The sequence below is a fragment of the Lissotriton helveticus genome, chromosome 5_1 (assembly GCF_964261635.1).
Source record: "Lissotriton helveticus chromosome 5_1, aLisHel1.1, whole genome shotgun sequence".
NCBI classification, from domain to species: Eukaryota; Metazoa; Chordata; class Amphibia; order Caudata; family Salamandridae; genus Lissotriton; species Lissotriton helveticus.
This window is the reverse complement of record NC_136065.1, coordinates 1,790,529,626-1,790,554,544: the sequence shown is the minus strand read 5'-3', so window position 1 is coordinate 1,790,554,544 and position 24,919 is coordinate 1,790,529,626. Positions and strand designations below refer to the sequence as shown.

General features: G+C 44.9%; 1 protein-coding gene across 1 annotated transcript in view; it reads left to right on the top strand.

The window, feature by feature from the left end:
• Positions 1-2,323: 2,323 nt before the first annotated feature.
• METTL2A (methyltransferase 2A, tRNA N3-cytidine) overlaps positions 2,324-24,919 on the top strand; it is a 40,518-nt gene continuing 17,922 nt past the window's right edge. Inside the window, exons 1-5 of the mRNA XM_078645099.1 lie at positions 2,324-2,346; positions 2,430-2,689; positions 9,223-9,314; positions 14,501-14,877; positions 22,477-22,526. Coding sequence (XP_078501225.1) covers positions 2,517-2,689; positions 9,223-9,314; positions 14,501-14,877; positions 22,477-22,526 — 692 coding nt within the window. The 5' untranslated portion in view covers positions 2,324-2,346; positions 2,430-2,516. The remainder of the gene's footprint in view (positions 2,347-2,429; positions 2,690-9,222; positions 9,315-14,500; positions 14,878-22,476; positions 22,527-24,919) is intronic.

Genomic DNA, 24,919 nt, shown 5'->3' with positions numbered 1-24,919 from the left:
ATCCAACTAGCCAAGGAACAGGACGTGCTCAGCTGTCGGCAACCACTGCAGATTTGTATTTTACTGAATATTACATTTTAGCGAATAAAAGGTGCACTTTTGTTTTTCCCGGCTGAAAGGGTTGCTTTAATCGGGGGGTTTTCTTGTTTGAAGCAGACCTTTGTTGTTTTTTCCTATCTAAATAGAGCAATAATACATCATAAGGCTGTGCTCATTTTAACATTCCTGACAGCAACATTATTAACCCCTTATCATCCGAGGCAAATTATCACGTTAAAATTGTGACAAGTTATTTTATGTGCTGTCTTTATTGATACTTATCTGGTGTTGCTGTTAGATTTCTAGTACTTTGACAGACCGACATCAACTGTGCGCCAGAAACAAAAAATAATTACACAGTTTGCAAATGGTTGTTCGCTTTTAAACAGCGGGTTCACCAGTGCTTTTAGTTGTCATCACCTCCTCCTTTTTTTCCTTTTCTCGGTGGATACCTAATTTGGTACATGATGGCATGGGCCTCATGGGCTACCGTTGCTTTCATTGCAGATAACTGCGAGTTTCTGTGGTGAATGGAGCTTCGCTTATGGAAGCTGACACCAGGTTGCTATGAGTTTGTCAGCTGTGGTGCTGTCCACATCAGAGCAGCCAGGATGATGTGATGCAGTATGGTGGTGCTTTGTGTTTGTTGTTCTGGCAGCACTTACATGTTGGAGTCCACGGGTTGCGCTGTGTGGGGCGTGCTGTGAGTAAAGCAGCGCTCTCATGTGGAAAGAAGCAAAAAGGGTGAATGGCCCACTTGGGCATACATTTATTGTTTTTGCTATTGTTTCTAAGCCTGCTTCTTATAGGTAGACAAGTTATTTCTGCCTATTGGAGGGGTTTCCCTGAGTCCTGTGTAGTTTGTGCGAGAAATTAGCACCATTACATTGCTTGATTTTGGTCAAGGGAAAGTGTCACTCATAGTTGTTCAAATGTCACTCATAATTACACTAAAATTATGAAAATGTCACACATAGCCAACTGAAACCTTGGCAGCTATGCGTTCACGCCGACAGACCCCCAAATTTTGAGGCAAAAATTTATTTTTTTCATCTGTCTCTTGCCCGGAATAACTAAATTGCCCCTGCTTCACAACAAGTCAATTAGGAAAATACATTCACCGATTATTTTTTTCGAAATCTCCCTTTCCAGTTTTGAAATGTTAACACGTTTGTTGCGGGACTTGGATTAAACCTATGATATACCTGATCTGTGGGATTGTCTCTTCTCTCTACCCGGCCTATACACGTGTGTGATCTTTCAGCCTGATTCATGTACGGGCCGTTTTGCGTGGCCCTAATAGCGAATCATAGCGACTCGCTATTGAGGACACGCAAAACGGTATTCATGTAGGAATTGCTAAATAAATAGCGATTCCTACATGTTCTCTATTTGCGAGTAGAAAATTGCTACTCGCAAAAAAAGGAATAACTCCCCATTCATTCCTATGGGCCAAAAGGCCCATAGGAATGAATGGGGAGTATCCCTTATTTGCGAGTAGCAATTTACTACTCACAAATAAGATAGCGATTTTAAGGGTGCCAGGGGTGTCCAAAGGACACCCTGTAGCACCCCTAAAATGCACATGTGAACAGGTGTTGCGCACACACATGTCCAAAGGACATGTGTGTGTGCAACATGCAACTTAGAAAAATGCTTTTAAAAGCATTTTTCTAAGTTTTTGCTATTTACCGAGAGGTCTGACCTCTCGGTAAATAGCGGCCCAAATTTGCAAAATCGCAATTTTTGAAAGTGTCATGAATAGCATTTAAGGAATCTCTAATAGAGATTCCTTAAATGCTAATTCTCGCATATTAGCTAATTCTTCATTAGCGATTTTTGCATTTGGGATTGTGAATCCCAAATGCCAAAATTGCACTCGCAAAAGGCAAGATTCTGAGAATCTTGCCCTTTGCGAGTGCAATTTAGCTTCATGAATCAGGCTGTTTGGTCTTTAAAACTTTTCAACAATTAGAATATACATTTTCTAGGGCAAGAAGCAAAAGCGATAAATGGAAGTCTGAGGTTATAGTTGTGACCTGTGAGTGAATGAATGATAAACGTGATTGGGGGAAATTATTATAAACTTTTTGGAGTTATAACTACGAAATGCTGTAACTTATTTAAACACATATTTTAATCTCGAATATGGGAAATGGTACACCTCACATTACATAACTCTGGTTTCCCCGCCTTCGTGCTATCCGCTAAAGGGTGTTAGCTCGCTAGTTGTTTTTTCTTCAATCGAAGCCAGTGGGTGTTTACATCTTGTGACATTCAATTTGACAGCAAGTGACGCGTTTCCGGGCAAGTGTACCTTCGTTTTTAGGCTAGAAGGTAGGAGAGGCAGTACCTTTTTAGTGATTTATATCGGCTTTTTTTTTTTACAGGAATTGGTAGGATAATCAGCGAGAAGGAAAAGCATATGGCGAAGAAGAAACCAAGAACTTTTTGTCCTCGGGAGAAAGAAACCAGGGATGCATAGAAGCTTGTGGCGATTCGCACATTTCCGGTTCCGGTCTCTGGGAACCGTCATGGCAGCGCGCTTCTGTTCTTCTGGAGTTAATTCAGTTTCTCCTACTGGCAAGAGACCGCAATTCGGAAATCGTCACTTGACCGATCCTAGCCGAGTGTTCCAGCACAACGCTTGGTGAGATGGAGTGGAACTTGGAGGGCGGACTGGGGACGCATGATCACAAGGGTATTGTCATTCACAGCCACTAAGTATTCCCACTCCAACATGGCCACCATGCTAGTAGAGACATGCTTCATGGCTATTTTACAAGCAGGTCTTAATGCAAGTAGCGAGCTTATCTGTTGCTTCAGAGCCCAGACATTTCTATAGAGCAATTTGACCTTGTCCGATGATATATATATATATATTTTTTTTGTTGCAAAACACTCATTTGCTTGTCGTGTGTAGTATAAATGCCTCAGTGCTGTGTATGGTACATGTCAGTGTTCTTGCCATTTCAGTTCATAACTGGCAAGTTTTTAGATAGCTTTTGTGTGACATTTCAATGGTTTAAGTCTGCCAATAAGTGACGTTCTGCTTTACGCATCCATTTCGCTTTAAATGTTGTTTCAGCTTAGTCAAATCTGTTTCATTTGTATTATTGTGAGTCCCCTAGGAGACGTTTGTGATTATGAAACCATATAATTCACAGAATTGTAACCCTTTGTAGGAAATGAGACGAGTGTCAGCTAAAATGTTTAAATCCTCTCCACCCTCCACTCATAGGCATTTATGTGCTTTACTAAAATACTCCAAAACATTTACATAGCTGCCAAGGTTTCAGATTGCCATGTGTGACATTTTCAAAATTTCAGTGTAATTATGAGTTACATTTCAAGGACTATGAGCGACACTTTCTCATGAGCAAAATCAAGCAGGAAGATGAGGGAATCGTATAGATGGCATAAATGACACCCATTTGAGTATAGCCCCTAATGTTTGAGATTGCTTATGTGTGACATTTTCATTCATTCAGTGGATTTATGAGTCATTCAATGACCATAAATGTGTGGCACTTTCTTACGACCAAAATCATGCAATGAAGTCCATGGAAATAGACGAATATCAGAAATCACACTCATTAGAGCAACAAGAAATTCGAACTCTGCAGCAATTAAAGCTATTTTTTGATTTCTAAAAAAATCAGCACCCTCCACCACAACCTCAGCTTCAGGTGCTGCTGAACCACATGTAACAAAGGGATCTCGCTGACAAAAACTGCAACCCACTGAGCCATCCACATATATTACAGTTCAAAAAAATACAGTATGCTTGTAGACATTTCTTTCAGTAAGCATATTGTATTGTATTGTAATTGCATTTATATAGCGCTTACTACCCCTGACGAGGCGTCGAAGCGCTTTTTCGGCGGGTAGCACGCTACTCCGGGACCCACAGCGGATTAGTGTTGAATTAGTATAGTGAAACATGCAAGTACATTTTAAGTGGTGGATAGGTTAATCAGTTAATTGGATTTGGAATGATAGCAGAAGGATAGAGTAGGACAAAGGTTTGTATTTATTTATCGCTCGCTTGTTGACGCATGCTATTTAGGGAGCATATAGAGGATTAGTGGTGAATTAATATGGTGAAATATGAGGTAATTTCAGTGGTGGATATTAGTCTGTTACTTGGAGTGAGAAGGATAGCGGATGGATAAGAGGGGAAGAAAGATTTGCATTCATATAGCACTTGTTACCCCTGATGGGCGTTGAAGCGCTTTTCTGGCGAGTAGCACGCCACTCCGGAACCCATAAAGGATTAGTGTTGAAAATTAGTATAGTATAAATATGAAGTAATTTGAGTAGTAGATATGTTATTCAGTTATTTGGGCAGTATATTAGTATAGTTGAATTATGGAATATGGAGTTTGAGAAGTGAAACATGTTAGTCTGTTAATTTTTATTGAAAAGGGATAGTGGAGGGATAAGAGAGTGAAGGATTATTTTTTTTGTTTGTTTTTTTAAAGTCTTAGCAGTAGGAAGAGGCTTTTGGGTGAGTAAAAAGGAGTTTTGGAGGGAAGGAGTCAGAGGGGAGAGTTTCAGAAATGTTTGTTTTAGGGGATCGGTGTAGTAAAAAGAGGTGTCAGATGATGCAAGGAGGGGTAGAGCAGGAGAGAGTCTAGAAAAGGTTATTTTGGCGAGTGGTGTATATTTGGTGTGAGTGTATTGCTCTGTTTGTGGTTGTGGATGGTGTGGGCTGAGTATTGTTAAATGAGAAAAAGGGCAGCATTTCTGGCCCTAGTCCTGACCAGTCTCGAACAGGCTCAAACAGGCAACTACCCTTGTCCTCTACACCCTTAACAGGCCCAAACAGGCAACTACCCTTGTCCTCTCCACCCTTAACAGGCCCAAACAGGCAACTACCCTTGTCCTCGACGCCCGGGCTGAGACGCCCTAAGCCTGGCCTTTTTTGTAGCCCTAGTAATCAGGTGACCCCTTCAGCCAATGGGAACCCTAGCCCTAACACTATCCAATCACAACACTAGCCCTAGCATCTAGAACCAATAGGAGACCAGGACCTTACAGCCAATCTTAACCCTAGTCCAAGCACCCAATCAGTTCAAAAACCCTGATCTCTACGTCCAATAAAGGCCTTAGCCCTACCACTAGTCCCAACCCAAGTCAAAGCAGCCAATGGTACAGGTAGCCCTAGTCCCTACTTCCAATAGAAAGCCTAACCCTACTCTTAGTCCCACAACTGGTCCAACAACCAATCACACCAGAAGCCCTAATCACTACTTCCAATTAAAGCTCTAACCCTAGCCCTAGTCCCACCCTACTCCCAACAACCAATAACATAGGAAGCCCTAGTCCCTACTTCCAATAGAAATCCTAACCCTAGCCCCAACCCTGCAATGATTGATTCACAGACCGAGAAACCAATCAGAACCCTCAAATACCCAACCAATGAGGACATTAACCCTAACCTAATAGAAACACTAGATACAACCACCAATCAGTGTACACATGTGCCAACCACTAGCACACCATATAAGGTCCCAGCAACCTCAGACAAGGTTTGCTGGCCAGGGAGTTGGAAGCTGCTTGCTCCTGTTCAGAATCTCCTAGGAGACAGACAGGCTCAATCCACAACTTTGGACATCAGCAGGTAAAGGCTTCACTAACTCGAAATCTAACAATACTGTTTGAATAAAGCTTTACTCCCCCTGCTGGCCAAAAAACTAAGTGCACAGCCCCAGTAAATACAGTTTCAACAGCTCACAGAAGCACCCTCTGATGTAGAAAATCCCTGTTGCTGGGGGGGGAGGGGGAGTAGGGGGGGGAGTAGGGGAGGGGGAGTGGGGGGGGAGTAGGGGAGGGGGAGTGGGGGGGGAGTAGGGGAGGGGGAGTGGGGGGGGAGTAGGGGAGGGGGAGTGGGGGGGAGTAGGGGGGGGAGGGGGAGTGGGGGGGAGGGGGAGGAGGGGAGGGGGAGTGGGGGAGAGGAGGGGAGGGGGAGTGGGGGGGAGGGGGAGTGGGGGGGGAGGAGGAGGAGTGGGGGGGAGGGGGAGTTGGTGGGAGGGGGGAGTGGGAGGGGGGGTTGGGGGGAGTGGGAGGGGGGGTTGGGGGGGGGGTTGGGGGGAGGGGGGGTGGGAGGTTGGGGGGAGGGGGGGTGGGGGGGAGGGAGAGTGGGGGGGGTGGGGGGGTGGGGGGTGGAGAGTGGGGGGGGAGGGGGGAGGCAGGGGGGCTGGCCTCACTGGCTTGTGAACACAAAATGGAGGCTGGGGGTGCACTGTTTGAGCACACAGGCCTAAGCACAGAGCAAAGGAGAAATTTGGAGGGAAAACAGATTTGTCACCAAGGATTGAGAGGGACAAACTACAGAGGTTGGACTGCAAATCCCACAATTCAACACACTAAATGAAGGCAATCATGGGCAGGGAAAACCACACATTTTAAACACAACACAGGTGATAAAATATGCAATTACAGGCAGGCTAAAACTACAAATTTTAACTGTAACAACCACAGGCATAGACAGTAAACACAGAAAGTGAAAATCTTTTTTAAACAACTTTTTGTCTTGGGAAGAGACAGCACTAGTCTGTCTCCTTACCACTTCCTGGACTCTGCTCACTGCAATCTGGGCCACATGTTGGCTGCAACTCACAAGATGGAGGAGAATGATTTGGGGTGCACCCAGCAAGGCCTTAAGGGGCCTGGGCAGGTGTGAGAGGAGGGCTCAGACTTGCCTGGTAGCTGAATAGCCAATGGTCTGCTGGCCTGGGGGTGGGGTCTGGGCAGCTGCTTGCTACTGTTCAGAATCTCCTAGGAGACAGACAGGCTCAATCCACAACTTTGGACTTCAGCAGGTAAAGGCTTCACTAACTCGAAATATAACAATACTGTTTGAATAAAGCTTTACTCCCCCTTTACTCCCCTCAGGGCTACTTAATGGTTAGAGTGAAAACTGAAACTGCCACTAGAGAAAACTCTGACCTCTCGCCAGCGGAACATTAATCACCTGACTAATTTCTTACATAACAAGTCTCACTGCACTGGGAAAATAAAGGCTGCTGCTTCATTTGCCACACTGTCAAGCAAGGATATTAAACACTTTGCTCTTATAAATCATAAAAGCTGTTAGTTTAGACAACTTCCACCTTAGATGGCCCTGCATTTACAGCACAGACAGACAACGTTAGTTTGTCCATTTCCAAGACGCTATGCCCCCTGCCATTCTCGTAACAAACATACCAAATGTCATAATTACTAGAAGATTAATAAATTAATATCCAACTTACCTGAATTTCTTGACAGCTGTCAGAATGATCCACCGAGAGGAGCTGCTGGCCTGGCACCGCAGAGATATCTAGCCTGTCTCCTCTTCAGAGAGTCAGACAGCGAGCCATGCTGACCTAACAATAGCCTGTGCCACCTGCTCTCACTATGAGACTCATGCCGGCTTGCTGAGTTTGGGGCACAAGTTGGGCTCTGCCTGGGCAGGGCACAGCACAGAACATGTCAAGGTCAGGAGGAAGTGAGCCAGTGGTCAATCCTCGAACACGGCTTCCTCCTTTAACTCTGGGCCATGCAGCAGGAGATTTCCCGGGTGTCTTGGGGCCAGGTTGGCAGGTAGGAAATTCAACATCCTGCCACAGAATGCGCACCGACCGGACACTGCTCCTCCCCGCAACAATGTATAGATGTGGCGACTTGACGTGACCTGGTGAAAAGTAACAGAAGGCAGGTTTGGCGGCGCTAGTTTAAAGTGCGTATTGTGAATAAAGAAAGCCTTCTATGCCCCAAAAAAACGGGTATTTGGTGTATTTCATTAGGTAGATAGGTGTCTCTGTAGAGAGCAGTTAGAGACAAGCTTGCAGCGTCTCCTATATAGTATTATCGGGCACCGACCCTCCCGCGAGGAGAAAGTACTGGACGTGTTTGAATCCTCAATCCGCAGCCCTTGCTTGCTCCTGATAACATTTCTATATTGAAAGCAATACGCTGCACTGACTTCCCAGCAGTCGAGCCGGCGCAGCGGGCGCTGGCACCCTGCCTAGCTAGAGTTTCAGAGCGGCATGAATGCGTGACAATGCATTTCAGTGCGGTGATGCGGAACACCACACTGAAATGCGTGAGCGTCACACCTGATGCGTGATACTTGCCAGGCCTGCATTGAAAAAGAGTTTGGCTGTGCTTTGAGTTAAATAGCTATCTCCGTAATGGGTATGCTCCATGTAAAACCTGAAGGCATTCCAGTTCCATGAAACCATGTTTTCATATGTTCTCTTCTTCCATACATTTTTATTTTCTGAGCAAAAATGATAAGAAATAATATAGACTCTAATAAAAAAGGGTTGTTTTTGTACCCATGGCACCTTGGTGGACAGTATGATGATAAGGTACTGACAGAGCATAGTTTTCTGTTTGTATTAGTGGGACCAAAGATGATATATTATGTGCTGGCATAAAAATGTGCTTACCTTAAATGAGCATAGATTATGGAATCCCGCTGTACGCCCTAGAGAGTGTCCTTAATATAATTACTGTAGCTAGTTCATCCATCTAGTTCAGGAATTGCTATGCCCCCAACCAGTGAGCACAGATGGCATTGCTATGTGCCAGACTCCCTTAGGCTACAGGACTAAGCGCAGATTGCACTCCTACAAGATTACATTCAAAGATTGTTTGCAGAAGCATGAGGCCCATTCAGACTTTCTGGAACATTGTAGCCCATAACATTCATTCCCTGTGCATGCTGATAGCCTGTTATTGACTTTGTTGTTCATCTAACGCCCCTAAGTTTTAGGCTTAACCTACATTATTTCACACTCACTAGGCTGAGTTTAGCATTATCATCTAAGGCGACCAATTAGAGCTTGCAAAAATGAGACTCATCCTCTTAAATAGTGCACTTCACTGCAGTGGTTGACTTCACCAGAGCTCTAATTCCATACAGAGGGACACCTACACCTTAAAGAGCTCAGCGTGTGACTCCATACTAGAGAAAATCACATTGAGAAAGATTTCTATTGGCACATAGCTAATGACCTGTCCACCGCAAGAATGGCAACTTCATACACAGTACCAATTGCATATGTAAATCATCCTAACGAATATTTCATTGTTAAAATGGATAATATACCTTACCACATCCTTTATATATTTTTAACACAATGTGTTTGATTTGTTTAGTTTTGACCTCACAATTCTATTTTTTGACAGGGATAATGTTAAATGGTCCGAGGAGCAAGAAGCAACTGCACAGAAGAAAGTACAGGAGAACAGTGAGCAGTTGCTGCCGCTTGAGAAACAAAGTAGGTTGATCCTACTGCATACTGCAGTTGGAAGCCCGTCTGATGAGGGGAAAAAATTCATGTTGACTTAAAGGTTTTTTTTTTAAACAATATTTTTCCAAACTGCTAAAATATGATGTTGTCGAGCCATGGCTTTAATAAATAAAGCCTCATGCCAATAAAGTCTTCATATTTCCCCATTCTTCATTTTGCACTTTTCACAGAGGCAAACGGACACTTGAGGAAATACTTTTTTTGTATGATATTGGGTATGGCTTTACATCCATTTATAATTTTTGCATTAAATGTAAAGGACTATTGTGGGAAATCAATTGTTGCAGTAGTTTTTGCGCACTGTCTTACTCCTACCCCACTGTTTTGCCCTCATGATGCCACTCAAGTAATACATCTTAAATATGATTCATTTAGCTATCAATATTTGCACAGAATGTAATACACTCTGTAAATCATTTGTTTAAATACTTACACTATGTTCACAGTGAAATGCAATCTTGAAAGACATGTCCTGCCTCAAATGATTATAAACCTAGCAGTCTCACATTGTGTGCACTAATGTTCTTTGAGCATTCTTACTACAGATTGGGTTAGCTCTTGTCTTTACCAACAGGGCAAAATAGTTATAGCACTCGTCCATGATTTCAGCTATATCAGAGATTTAACAGACAATTAGTCTAGATTCTTGCCTAGAGTCATCTCCTTTGTGATGGGCACAATTTTTGTTTCTTACTGGGATTCATAGCATGCTTTATTCTAGCTTCATGAATAAGATAACGTAATCATTTTAGGCAAAAAAAACAAGTCTTTATCTGTAAAACACACTTTATTGGTACCACAGTTATCGTCTTCCCAGAAGAATAAGGCCCTAGGGTATACTACTTCTGGCTTCTTCCAAATATTGCCAAAAAATAGTATTTAGTGTTTTATATTCAGAGGGCTGTACTTGAAGAATAGTAGGAAGTGCCACAAGAGGAGTGACTATTTGACTCTGTGTTGTACGTAAGCAGAGATCTTTTGGCACTTTTTCAAATTTTTGTTGACTTATTTGCTCTCGGATGAGGTCTCACTATTGCCATTTCAATCACTTCAGCATTAAGTACCTTAACGAGAGGATCCAAAGAACAAACCATACTTACAGAAGGCCGATGTTTATTACTGTGATGTATTTAATCAAGTATAATTTTCTTTTGGGCAACTCACGTTCTATCCTCTGAGAAGGTTCCTCATAGATGATAAAAGATGGAATCACTTGAAAGTAGAAACATATTAATCCAAATGTTTAACATATATATATATATATATATTTGATTTCTTAGCAAATCACCTACTTTTAATTTTGATGTCATTTTCCATGATATCATTTTTATTGTAAATTCTTCCGATTTCTGTGCCAGTCTCATAGATCCCTGTATCATCTCCAGATACATTTTTTCTGTAGTTGGTAACCGTGATGGAAAGTATGGCCTTTTCCATAGTAATCAAGGAAGGTCACTAATTAAAGCCCAAATTAAATGGGACCAGTACACACCTCAGCACAATTTGTTATTGATTACGATTGTAGTAACATTATTATATCTACATAATTTTCAGCCTTGTACTATGAGCTTTGAATGACATTGGCTGATGAGGTGTAAAAAGGCTAGGTTGATTTCTTCCGAAACTTAAAATTTTTGTTTTAAGGGCTGGCTGGTCAGCCTGGTCAAATGCAGTCTTACAATACATAATACAGTATTTGAGTGCAGTGCCCTTTTTTTTAAGTGCCTATTGTCAAGCTCATGAAGGGTAGCACCATGATAAGGGGTTAAGAAACCCTTTGTAAAACCGAGTCTTTTTTTCCAGTAGTAGCAACTCCAATTTTGCCACACTGATGAGTGGTTTAATAAATGTTTGAATATTTTACCCAGGATAAGAAGAAACATTTTGTGAATGCTATTCCCGGAGTCAGGGGCTTACTCACTCATAGTCAGTTATTCAAAAGGAGAAGGTGCCACCCCAAAGTTGGTTCTAATTTTGTGAGAGACCTTGACATACCACTTAGACTAGAACTCTTTGTGCACACAACTCTCCATTGGACACATTAACTATTTACAAGTTTGTACTGGGAGTGCTTGCTGAATACCAATTCATCTCTAAATCCTCCTCGCTCATACGCAGTTTTCACAAAGTTCACATGTATGTTGTTGTCTAGTAGAGAATCCCCTGCTAAGTTTAGTTGTGCTGACCAAACTACCACGAACAACCAGAGTCAAAATCATTAGCATCCAATTTTTCTAGTTTCAAAGCACATTTGCACCCATAATTGCCTTCTTGCACTGCTGTTTTTGTCTTCAACCAGTTTTCTCCGTTCTCCTTCGAGAAGTTTCTTTGTTGAAGCTTCAGACACGTCACCCATATAGGGATCCCTATTCCCGTCATGCAGCAAATGCTTGAACAAAGCTGTATAGTCATTTATTACATTTGTGGCAGAAGCTATATTATTTTCAATACTTTCCAAAATTCCTACCACAAGTGTGACATTCACACAGCTTAACTAGGTCTGATATGTTCTAAACCTAACTCTAAATTGCCTGATTTGCCATATTTATCAGAATCGGTGCAATCATATTACAGTTCTTCACAGTACATCTAAAATCACACAAGATATCATTAAAACAGCAAGAAGGAACATTGCAAACAACGAGAATAAAATTAAAATTTCTAACCTGGTTAAAATGTAATCTAAAAGCCCAACACCCAAAATCTACTTCTATGCACCACTCTAGGAGAGCATATACTAGAGCAACTTGCGAACTAGAATTTCTTGAGGAGAAGAGGCACACTGCATACCTCGAGCTGTCCTTATCAGAAGAGCCATGGAGGACTTGTCCCTGTGAAAGGCACACGCGCTGCAGTAGCAGCTCTCCTCGGGTACTCTGCTCTTATCAACTTCAGGCAGGATGCATCAGCTTCTCTAAATGCCGGCAATAACCAAGATCGTCTTTTGATGGTATCTTGCAGGATAATCTGAGCTGGAGGACCTCTTTACCTAAGGGGTTGAGTGGTGGTCCTTAAATACTAAACGTTATCAGGGAAGAAAACCACTGACATCGTTTTAGGAATCTAGTATATAGATTATAGGCGCCAGAGAAGTGGTCCTAGACTTATCTTCAAGAAAAGGAGAAATGAGGGGACGTCAATTTGAATTACACCTCTTTGATGACTTATCTGGGGATGTTTCTTGATGGCCTTGACGTATTGATACTTGTTCCAGACTGCATGTTTCATCAGGTGTTATTGCTTGGTCATTATGGGAACTCCGTGACACTTTCTGTCCCCTCTTCATTTCAGCGAATGATAATGGGATGATTACATTCATGTTATTATTGTTTACCGCAGATGTGGCAGGCAGGCAGGCCCGGCCTGGCCGTTGCGGGCACCGGGCAATCCCCCGGTGCGCCGCAAGGGTTGGGGCCGGTTTTGGGCCCCTGGGGGCCGTTTTTGTTACAGGGCCGTTTTTGCAGCAAAGCTGCAAAATCGGCCCTGTAACAAAATCAGCTGAAAACCGGCCCCGGCAAAGAGCTCGGTCGCACCCCCAACCTCCCCACGGGGGGCCGGCTGAGCACTTTGCCAGAGCCGATTTTAGTTCCCAGTCTGGCCCTGATGGCAGGATTTGGAAGGAGTGTAGTCCAAGATGAATTGAAGGTTCTGACCGGAATGGAGTCAGACCTTATGGACTTTACGTTACTACTACCACCTGTAGTCTTGAGCACATCCCCTCAAGAGAGCCGGCCAAGCAGTCATACACACTTAGGGAGTGCAAACCACTACTCGCTCCTATTCTGGCTACCCCGCCCTGAGAGCGATGACTGCTATTGGAAAACTTAAATGATAATAACGATACATTATTATCATTTTATTTTTCTATGTGACCAGTGGCGTGACGCTCCTCCGCCTTAGGTTCGACCAGTGGCAGCTCCTTTGCTTTCAGATGTGAGCGCGATTGCCAGTGGTGGAGAGATGCCGCTTAGAAAGCAGGCCCAAGCAAATGTTAGGCATAACATACAGAGGTAAAAGCAAAACATTAAAAAAAAATATACAAATTATTGGACGAAATCAAGTACATAAAAATGATCATATATTAGCTAGTAACTAAAACAGTTCACTTAAAATCTATAAAGGTAAAACTGTTAAAAGAAGAATGTAGCTTTTTCAGTGTTAATTAGTGTGTCCAACTGTTAACATGAAGTCCATGTTAGCGTATGATAGAGAAGTCTAGAAAATGTACTAAGCATCACTTTGGGTCTGTTGGCAGTCCTCTCCCAACCAGGTCTGTCAAAGTCTTCGCAAGGTTGGATGTACAGAGGAGGTGGTGCATAGGGTGAGCAAACAGGCAAATGCTCCAGACAGAACATAGTTTTTGGCAGCCGATGATGGACAGATGAGATGAGTGGTCTTCATTGGTCAGTTCTTTTGCTTAGGCGCATAGCTGCAAATACTTCAGTCGCCAAAATTCACCTGCTCAACTGAACAAAACATCACAGTCTCCAATAGTACTGGTAGGAGTTCATGGTGATAGCCTTGCTTAGCATGAATTCCGCATATAAAGCTTTTGAGTGGTTTAAAATTCACTGACCAGTTCAAAAGCATTTGGCTGGTAACCTTACTAAAAACCCTATACTGCAATTTCTGGCTTCAGTGAGTCCCATTCAAACTTGGAATCAGAAATTAAGTGAAACAAATTTGCGCCCTAGTATGGATTCAGAATTTAACAAAACCTGCACTCAAAACCGTTGTAGTTCCCTACGCAAAGTTCTCCAGCCTCACCTTTGAAGATTTTGTGTGGGGATAACTGGTTGTACAGGAGACAGTCTGTGATTTTAATGTGGTAAAATCGCAACCACACAGTGATACCCAGTGTGACTTTGCAAGTTAGGAATGGGGGTCACAAACCTCATATGGTAAAAACACAACCACGCGGTATCAGTATCTCACTCAGGTGATTTTGGCAACTTATAAGTCGCAGGATTCTGAGCTTGTCGGTCTCCGACTAGGGTGTAGGACTTTGTTGTCATCAAGACAGATGTGGTTAAACTTACTTCTGTAGCTAACTATCATTTTTAATGAAAAGTCTCTGAATACCTTATTGCCGGTTTACGTTTTATTTTTCTACATCTGATGCTGGTATATAACCTTTTTCTTCTCGTTCACAGCTGAATATGAAGTTGGTGCTCACGGATTCTGGGACAAATTTTATTCCCTCCATGAAAACCGATTTTTCAAAGACAGGCATTGGCTTTTCACAGAATTTCCTGAACTTGCACCAAACCAGACCCGAAATGAAACCGAGAAATCTACACATGACAATCTGTCATCACAGGGGACTGCAATTGGGTGCATTGGGCAGGGACGGTGCTGTAAAGACCAAGATGGTGGCACCAAAGCAGCTTCAGCACAGAACTTTACGTGCAACAGCACATCCCAAAAAAAGGAGCCCAGTTCTGAGTTGACAGAAACACTTGCTATTGAAGACCTGAAACTTGGTGATGAGGATTTCCCTGGCTCCTCTGCTTCTTACCGTATCCTGGAGGTAATATCTCACTATGTTGTTTTTAACACCCAATTTATAATGTAGAGTTGATAAATCGTATGGCTTGATTTGTCTTGTAAACTTCTCATACATGATTTATTCATTGAAAGCATCCAATCTTCCCTATTTCTTATACCACCGTCAATCCAGGTGTTCCAAACCTACTACTGATGGGTTGTGTTGGGCTGTAGTGTGAAAGATCTACTATGTGACTATGTCAAGAAACTCTGATATTGGGATACTGTTGTGAGAACGGGTTTCTTACAGATAACCTACTTTGTTGGCACCTATTTCATGTGATAGCAGATAATGTTTAAGCTTCATCATCCGGTGCAGTCGATGGGATTCTCCTTGTGAGTTGGATGAGTCTGTCACTCGCTTTTTAGTTAGACTGTAAGCAGCCTCTTTGAAGGGTCACTTATGTTAATTCACATTACGTGCACTGTGCCCATAATGCAGCTTCTAATGTGGCACTGCCAGTACACTCTGCCTCCGGCATGAAGATCAAGATCACAGCCGACCAGCTCACCGCTTCCCTGAGCCAGCACCCTCCTGCCAGCTCAGCGAACCCCAGCCAGGCCGCCGACAACCTCACGAAGTGGATCAGCAACTGCGTGGATGAACTCGCCCCTCTGAGGATCCCGCCCAGCAGACCCGGCAGCAAAAAAGCCCCATGGTTCACCGACGAACTCAAGAGCTCCAAGAAGAACTGCCGAGCCCTCGAGAAAGTCTGGAGAAGGGAACCAACACTGGACAACATGACCACCCTCAAGCTTGCCACCCGGAAGCACCACCAACTGATCCGCGCCACCAAGAAAACTGCATACAAGGACCGGCTGGACAACAACGCACACAACTGCAAGGAACTCTTCAACATCGTGAAAGAGCTCTCCAACCCCAACGCCGGAAACAACGACATCACCCCTTCGCAAGACCTCTGCAACTCCCTCGCCTCCTACTTCCACAACAAGATCGCGGACATACACAACAGCTTCAGCATCCAACCGACGCACGCCACGACCGCAGCAACACCACCCACCACCACCCTCCGCGCCTGGAATCCGATCAGCACCGAAGACACCGTCCGCACAATGAACTCCGTCCACTCCGAATCTCCGACCGACCCCTGCCCTCACCACGTCTTCAACAAGGCCGACGCTGTCATCGCACCCCACCTGCGGGACATTATCAACACCTCCTTCGACACCGCCACCTTCCCTGAGAGCTGGAAGCACGCCGAACTCAGCGCTCTACTCAAGAAACCTACAGCGGACCCCACCGAACTCAAGAGTTACCGCCCCATCTCGCTCCTCCCGTTCCCGGCCAAAGTCATCGAGAAGACCGTCAACAAACAGCTGGCCGCCTTCCTCGAGACGAATGGATCCCTCGACCCCTCAGTCTGGCTTCCGAGCCAACCCCAGCACCGAGACCGCCCTCATCGCTGCCACCGACGACATCCGAGCCCTGATGGACAACGGAGAAACAGCGGCCCTCATCCTCCTCGACCTCTCCGCGGCATTCGACACTGTCTGCCACCGCACCCTAGTGCAGCGCCTCAGCAACGTCGGAATCCAGGAGAAGGCACTGGAATGGATCACCTCCTTCCTCGACGGAAGAACACAGAGAGTCCGCCTACCACCGTACAAGTCAGAGGCCACCGAAGTCATCTGCGGCGTCCCTCAAGGATCCTCGCCGAGTCCCACCCTCTTCAACGTCTACATGAGCCCCCTCGCGGCCATCGCACGTCAACACAGCCTCAACATAATCTCCTACGCCGACGACACCCAGCTGATCCTCTCCCTGACCAACGACCCCGCCGCCGCCAGAGCCAACCTGCACGAAGGGATGAAAGATGTAGCCGAGTGGATGACGACCAGCCGCCTGAAACTGAACTCAGACAAGACGGAGGTCCTCATCCTGGGCTCCTCGCCCTCCGCCTGGGACGACTCCTGGTGGCCCCCCGCCCTGGGCACCGCACCCAAACCGACGGACCACGCACGCAACCTGGGCTTCATCCTGGACTCCTCCCTCTCCATGACCAGACAAGTCAACGCCGTCTCCTCGTCATGCTTCAACATCCTGCGCATGCTACGGAAGATCTTCTGGTGGATCCCCACCGAGACCAGGAAGACTGTCACCCAGGCCCTCGTCACTAGCCCGACTGGACTACGGCAACGCCCTCTATGCCGGAACCACCGCCAAGCTCCAGAAGAGACTCCAGCGGATCCAAAACGCCTCAGCCAGACTCATCCTCGACATCCCACGAAACAGCCACATCTCCGGACATCTGAGAGACCTGCATTGGCTCCCCGTCAACAAAAGAATCACCTTCCGTCTCCTCATCCACGCACACAAAGCCCTACACGATCAAGGCCCGAGCTACCTCAACAACCGTATCAACTTCTACGCTCCCAAACGCCACCTCCGATCAGCCAGCCACGCCTTCGCCGCCGTCCCCCGCATCCGAAGAGCGACAACAGGAGGAAGGTCCTTCTCCTACCTGGCCGCCAAGACCTGGAACTCCCTCCCGACCGACCTGCGCCTGACCCAAGACCACCTCTCCTTCAGGAAGAAGCTCAAGACCTGGCTGTTCGAGCAGTAACGGCACCCCCCCCCCCCCCCAAGCGCCTTGAGATCCTACGGGTAAGTAGTGCGCTCTATAAATGTCCTTGATTGATTGATTGATTAAGCTGGCAGGGCTGCCTGGGAACAAAGAGTTGTTGTAATGGTAGGTTTGTGTCAGACAACACAGATACCTGTTTTGAGGCCATGCACTTGTTTCATTGAGGCCTCAAACAGTTTTTTGACAGTAGTGATTTTTAATTCTCTTCTAAACTAAATTGAGTTGGTAACCAAAATGTAAAAAAAAAAGGTCTGGTAATTGTCACGCTCTTTTGTACATAGTTGTCTTTGAGAGAAGAGTTTCAGAGATAAACCAGTAAGGAACCCAGAATAGAACGATAAAATATATATGTGGGGGCATGAAGTCGCCAGTGCAGTGCTGCAGAAAATCTGCAGGCTCTCCATTATCCAGTCAGGCCCTCTTCTCCTTGTAGTTTATGTTGTTTCCTCTTCCATGGCCATCTATTTCTTAGTAGGAATTGGTCATTGGCTGAAAGTTGTTTACCAAATACACATGGATAGATGTTTAAAAACAACCAAGCGATCCCACTGTAGTATGATTTTTCTCTGTGTAAAAGTTTTATTTTTTGTTGGGAGTTTTTTGTAAAGCCAGTGTCAAGAGAATTCGGTTTTTTAAGTGCTTTCATTGCAATTTGTAAATGTAAATTGATATTTGTATAGCGCACTACTCACCCGCAAGGGTCTCAAGGCGCTTGTACGAATACCGCTGTGGAACCCATCCTGGCTTTCCCTGTGAGGTGTCCACTCCTGGGCACCCCCAAGGTGGAGGCCAGGCATCCTTAGCGTTGTGGGGGCCGTTGTGGAGATTAAGCAAGCTATTGCCCAGAGTTGCAGAGTGAGACTCCATGATTGGAATAGGCACCGAGGCGAGAATTATCAGGTCCGTAGAATTTTTGAGCCCAAGACCCGCCGAGGCGGGGAATTGAACCCTGGTCCCGGGCTAGACCTCTGCATCAGGGTCTGCCGCTCTAACCATTGAGCCACACTTATCCAGTTAATTACTGACATAGTCATACCATACTTGGTTCTATAGATTGTTATCAATGCTGTAGAATATTATCGTGCCTCATTCTGATCACAGTGAGTGTAGACCATGAAATCAGTAAAGTTACATGACATTTGGAGCACGTTAAGCACATGAAAACTAAGTCTGGGCAGTGAACTCCTCTCGCTGAGTTTTCCGTACTCCGCGGAGCTCACAGAGTTTTTTTCCCCTCGCCGCGTTCGTCAATGTCAAGTTGGCAAGCGAGGAAAATTCACATCCCGGCGTGATTTTCCTCGTTTGCGATTGTCAACATCAAGTTGGAGAGCGCGAGCGTGGAAAATTAGTCTCCCGGCGAGATTTCGCAGTGCGGGCAGTCAGATTTCTCATTGCGAGTGGTCGCCTATGCTCACGACCGCTGGTGCTGAGAAACCGCCCGTTCGCGTTGAGAAAGCTGCTGCTGGAGTAAAAATCTACATGAGCGGTAGAATGGAAGCAGGGCTCGCTTGCGCAGTGCATGGTGCCTTTTGCGATGATTGCACAGTGCGGGCAAGCATCTGGCACACAAATCACCACAAACTAAATTTATCTAACGCACTCCGCTGCTTGCGGAGCTCCGCATAGAAAGGCAGAGTTTTTTTTTCACTCCGCATACTCCGCCCAAGTTTAATGAAAACCCCCTACACCCCAGCAATGTCACCTCCTGTTTGCTGTGCCCTCTGCTCTGGTTTGTCCCGGGGTTAGCTGTGTTTCACCATCAAGGTCTAACAAGACACAAAAGCCTATTGAATATCTGACAGTTCACCTTTTTCCGTCTGGTATATAGATTACCCACCACATTTACTGTCCTATGTTATTAGGGTCCAGATACATGCTTGAAAGGGCTTTTTTGTTAAATGAAGAAAACTATGCGATTCCTAACTGGACTCACACCACTAGACTAGCCTCACTAATTTTGTGCATTGACCAAGGAATAGAAAAATCTACATGGGTTTAAGGGTGTTGCATGGATCTTAATTCCCTTCTGTGCATATGATCTAGTGGTTGCATGGCAGTAGTCAATTTAAGCCTCTGACCCTTTAGTAATAGCTATAACTAGCCTAATGTTTTGTAGTGTTGCAGTGGGTAAAACATGATAGATTGCAATCCAGTCCAGAGTGATTACCAGTAGCCGAGATAAAATACTTTTTTGCTTCTCCCACCTAAACTAATAAAACTTTTGCCATGGGGACGAGAGCAGTTGTGAGGTCCTTGTAGGTTGAATGAACACAATCTAGATACGGCGCATGGAGAGTTTAGAAGGGTTAGGAGATAGTAGATTTGGTTAATTTTTACATTGCGGTTGTGGGTGTAGTGATTAAAGCAGTTAGTAAGGTTACCGTGGGGCTTGACGGTGAATGGCATTGTATACCATTCTTAGCCGTTTGAAGAGGGACCTGTTTTGACAGAGAGTTAGGCAACTTAATGATAAGTTGAGTGGATATGTGTTAGGGAAGTTATATACAATCCTAGTGGCGAAATAGAGAACCTCGTCTAGTGTAAGGAAGGAGTTCTCTGGGAGACTGACAAGTATGATGTTGCAATAGTTTAACCTACTATTAGTGCTTTAGTTATGTGAAATGGAATGAATGATTGTACCCTACTTATTTTTAGGAATTGGTGAGGATCTGCAATCGCTATGGAGGTGATGAAAAGTTGCAGATGTTAATTTGATGGGAAATAGATGGAGCAATGGAAGGGCATAGGTGTGGACGACAAAAGAAAATAATGGGCAGTTTTTAAGGAATTAAATATCCGGTACTGTAACATCATCCAGTAATAAATAACAGTAAAAAATACAGATGTAAGTTCTTGAAAAAGTGGCACGACAGTTGAAAATGGAAAATATATGTGGGTGTTATCTGCAGATAGGTGGTATCAGAAGCCAAATTAGGAGATAATATTGTCAAGAGGGATAGTGTTAAGGGGGGGAGAGAATTTGGGACTGAACATTGGGTATCTCACAGAGTTAGGGGTGAGGGTCTAGAATTCCAGGAGATAGAGAGCGAGATTGGAGAGGTGAGAAGACAACCCCTTTAGTGCAGAATTGTGAACATCTAATGTTTCGCGAAAGTAGGTAAGGTAGCATTGTTAATGGTGTTAAAAGCAGCAGATAGGTCACGGAGTATGAGGATTGAAGAGAGGTGGTTATGATGGCTGAATGTGATGAAATTTGCAACTTATGTGAGGGTAGCTTCTGTTGAGTATTGAGCCTAGCATCCTGAGTAGAGGGGGAATTTCGTTGCGTGCACTGCATCACCAAATGCAATGCAGTGCGCGCAACGAAATTCGTTTGATTTATTTAAATGTTTACTTACCTGCAAACTTCCATTATCCATACATTACTAACCCCCACCCTGCCCCTCCCCACGTCACCGCCCCGGCAGGTACTCCCCTACCGACCGCGGCTGGTGGGCAAGAGTTTCTCAATCTATCTAATGCTGCAATAATGCTCAACCTGGCGTAACCCCATTACTTAGAAGTCATATATAAGAGAAAAACCGATTCCTCTATCAATGAACAAAAATGTTGTCAGGGAGCATACAAATCTGAACAAGTCATAAGTCAAATACAGTAAATGTCTTTCAATCCTTACAATTCCAAAAAAGTATAGCGAAGGGAGCCTTGAAAGGTGTTTTATTCAAATGTTTCTTTTATTACAAATAATTTCATGAATGCAAACATCTGCCCAGCCAATGCGTTTCGTCCCACATGGACTTCCTCAGGGCTGTAAAAACAATTAAACATGTATCTTAGATTCTGTTGTATAGCATGAAATTCAAGAGACCTCCAAACTAACTAAGCAAGATAGGCATGGCACGAAACAAAAAGAACATATCTCATCGCATGCTTCCATTAACCCCTTCTGTGCTCGTGACGGAACCACTCCGTCACGAGCCACGGACACGCTGTGCTGGTGACGGAGTAGTTCCATCACAGCGCAGCCACCCCGCTTACGCGGCATCAATTCTGCGCCTGCGCAGCCGTTTTATTGAGCGGGCGGGGGTCGTGACGGAACCACTCCGTCACAAGCACAGCGTGCCCGTCACTCGTGACGGAGTGGTTCCGTCACGAGCATGGCGGCGCCGCGTGCCCCCCCTCCCCCAGCGCCAAGACGGAATTACCCCAGCAGCCAAGGGGTTAACAAATAGTTACAGAGATCTGTTTATTTTCAGAACTCCCTACCTATATACAATCTATTGATAGTGGTGACATATTTCTCAAGTAAATTAGTCATTATTGACTTTTCATAAGGTTTCACAGTTGATCCACAATACATAAATATTGCATTAAGTTATTGTCCCAGAACCTATCTGGTCCTTTCTCAATTTTAAAATGAGGAGTTCGATATCACATAGTACCCTGCATACCAATAGTTGGTAATGGGTTGCCTACAGCAAGCAAATAATGGTCCAGTATAATCTAAATTCCCCCAAGGGGATGGAATTTGAATTCCATGTAATACAGAGGCTAGACAAATGCACTAGGGGTGGAAATAAAGAATTGAGATTAAGACAGAATGAAGCCAAGTGGATCAATAGACTCAGAACAGTACACATGGGGTTGAACATAGAAAGTGAACTACATATCTTTCTGTAAATTAACAAGCTGGATTGGGTAGTCACACTCAGGAATATTCATTAATGCACTATAAGGAGTATGAGATTGCAGTTGGTATGGTATGTATTTTTTGCACATTACCCATTTCAGTAAAAAAAAGTAGATAAACAAGGGACCTAAAAGAACATAAAACAGTTACACACACAAAAATAGATGTTGATGTATTCTGGCTAAAAAAATGAATTTCCTGCAGCATTTTGAACAAAACAACACAAAAAAGCTTGCATGCAAAGCAGATTAAAAATGTGTTGCTTAACTTCCGGTTTGCTTGATCTAAACCACTGGATTTTTGTCCCATGTATTTTATCCCATAGGTCGGGTGTGGCGTCGGCAATACCGTTTTTCCCATCTTAAAGACGAACAAGTGAGTTATTTGTGTTTTATAATTTTGTAATTCAGCTCCTCCTTTCTGTTACTTTGAAGTTCACAAAGCAGCTTGGACCTAGCTACCATTGATAGTTCATTTCTACTTAAACCTACAAAAGGAAATACTGCAGCTTCCATATCTGGAAAGGTGAAGGCTTAGCATATAGAGGATTGTCTTATGGCAGAAATGCCTATACACCAGTTGCAATACATTAGTGCCTTGATGTTGTTGGGGGGCAGAAACTTTACATGAGCTATTCAGATTAGAGGTAAGTTCTTTATTTCATGTTAGGCCCTCAGATTACAGCCACAGCATACTAGGTCCTGTTAGGGCTCCATTCTAGCTCCAACTGTAGTACAACTACATTACATGCGTCATCACATTGTAGGTAGCTGGCTCTGTAAATACTATACCAAAAAGAGGTATAGTGTGCACAGAGTACAGTGGGTATAGCAGATGTTAAAGTGGCTAATACCTTACTCTCAATCTAGTTGTAGCTGGGCTGAGCAGTTAGGCTTATCAGAGGGTAGTGTGAATGCATTTGGTGTACATACTCAGCAGGCAGTAACACACTCTCAATAACTGACTCCAGGCCAATGGTTGTAGAAAAATATTACATTAGCTACTTTTATTTCTAGGAACCAAGTTGAACTCAGTTACAGGTCAGTGGACTTTTATGCAATACTTTCAAATTACTCGCAATAGGTTTGCATGGCATCAAACAATACTTTACACGTGCATGAAATGCTTTTCAGCACAGAAAAATATACTTTGTATTCAGGATCACACTTAGTACAATACAGTGAGAGACCAATGCAATCCTATGAGAAAAAGACCGGTGAGTAACTTACAGGTAAGTAAACGGGTTTGAGGTTCAACCTCCATGGGTTTTGGTCAACACTGGGTGAGGATCTGACCAAGGTAGGAACTGACCCACCAGCTCACTGGCGCAGCCGGGTGCAGACGTCACTCGGCCAATGTTATCCTACGGAGGCCGGGGGCACCTTGAAGAGGCACCTGTAATAGGTAAGTACTTGTGGTTGAGGGACACAGGCCCTTGGGGTTAAGCTCAGTGCTGGAGGGACCACCAAGGAGCACTGAGACTGCACCACCAGCGACACGGAGGTGGCTGGGTGCACAGTGCAAAGGAGGCCTTGCGGGTCCTGTTGAAACCAATGGAGATCCTTAGTTGGACAAAACAGCTGCAGTCTCGGTTTCGAAGGCTGGCTGAAGGAGTCCCACGACTGGAGAGGTGAGTTAGATAGTGGGGGGGATGCTGAGACACCGCTGGTTGGGCACACCAAGGCCCGGGGCCTGCGGGTGCAGGGGTGTTTTATGCGTCGGGTTTTCTCACTTGCTCAAGGGACCCTTAAGGTTGAAGCTGTAGGCATCGAGGGGGCTGCTCAGGGGATGTTGTCCAATGCTGAATCCCAGGTCGGGACCGCCGGGGAGACTTCAGTGGGCCGGTGGTCCACCGGGACTCAGCCGTGGGCATCGGGTGCAGAGTGGTGCATGTATCGTGGATCCGCCTAGATCTAGAGTCCTTGTAAAGGTTTTTTGGTTGGACAAAAATCCGGTGTCCACGAGAGACAAGAGTCTTGTTGAAGTCAGCACAGGTTCCCGGTGTTCTTGGAGGTGGTTGAATGTGGGCCACACCGGTTTATTGGAGCAAGGTTGCTGCAGGAGGAGACAGGCCGGTAGGGCTGGAGCTAAGTCAGTCATCATCTTCTTCTCCACTGCTGCACGGCTCTTCAGTCCTTCTTCTTCGTAGGTTGCCAAATTTGAGGAACCATGTTCAGGGGAGCCCTTAAATACTGAATTTAAGGGCGTTACTGAGGTCTGGGCACATCCCTGTGGGGAGAGGGGCACACCCCTGTTCCTATTAGGCCTATCCAATTCAAGATGGAGAATTTCTAAGAGAGGGGTTCACCTCAGCTCCTGGTAACCCTAGGGGTATGCCAGGCTAGGGTGGGCACTCCTACTCTGAATAATAATATTCCTGTCTGTCCTGCTGCCAAAAGAGGGGCGTGGGACATGGGGACAGGCATCTCCACAAGTTGGAGCTGCTCAAGTCAGCACATCACAAGGTGAGATTGTTTGAGGCTCACCGCCAAGTGTTGCTGTTCCTGCCAGGGGGAGGTGTGAAGCACCTCCACACAGAGCAGGCTTTGTTTCTGACCTCTAAGAGCACAAATGCTCTCACCTCATGAGGGCAGAAATCTGTCTGGTGGTGAATGGCTGGCAGGGACCAGTTAGCCAATACACTAGAGGTTGGTTGTTTTTCAGGGGGCATCTCTAAGATGCCCTCTGAGTTAATTTTCTAATAAATCCATCACTGGCATCAGTGTGAGTTTTTTATTCTGAGAAGTTTGATTCCAAACGTCTCAGTC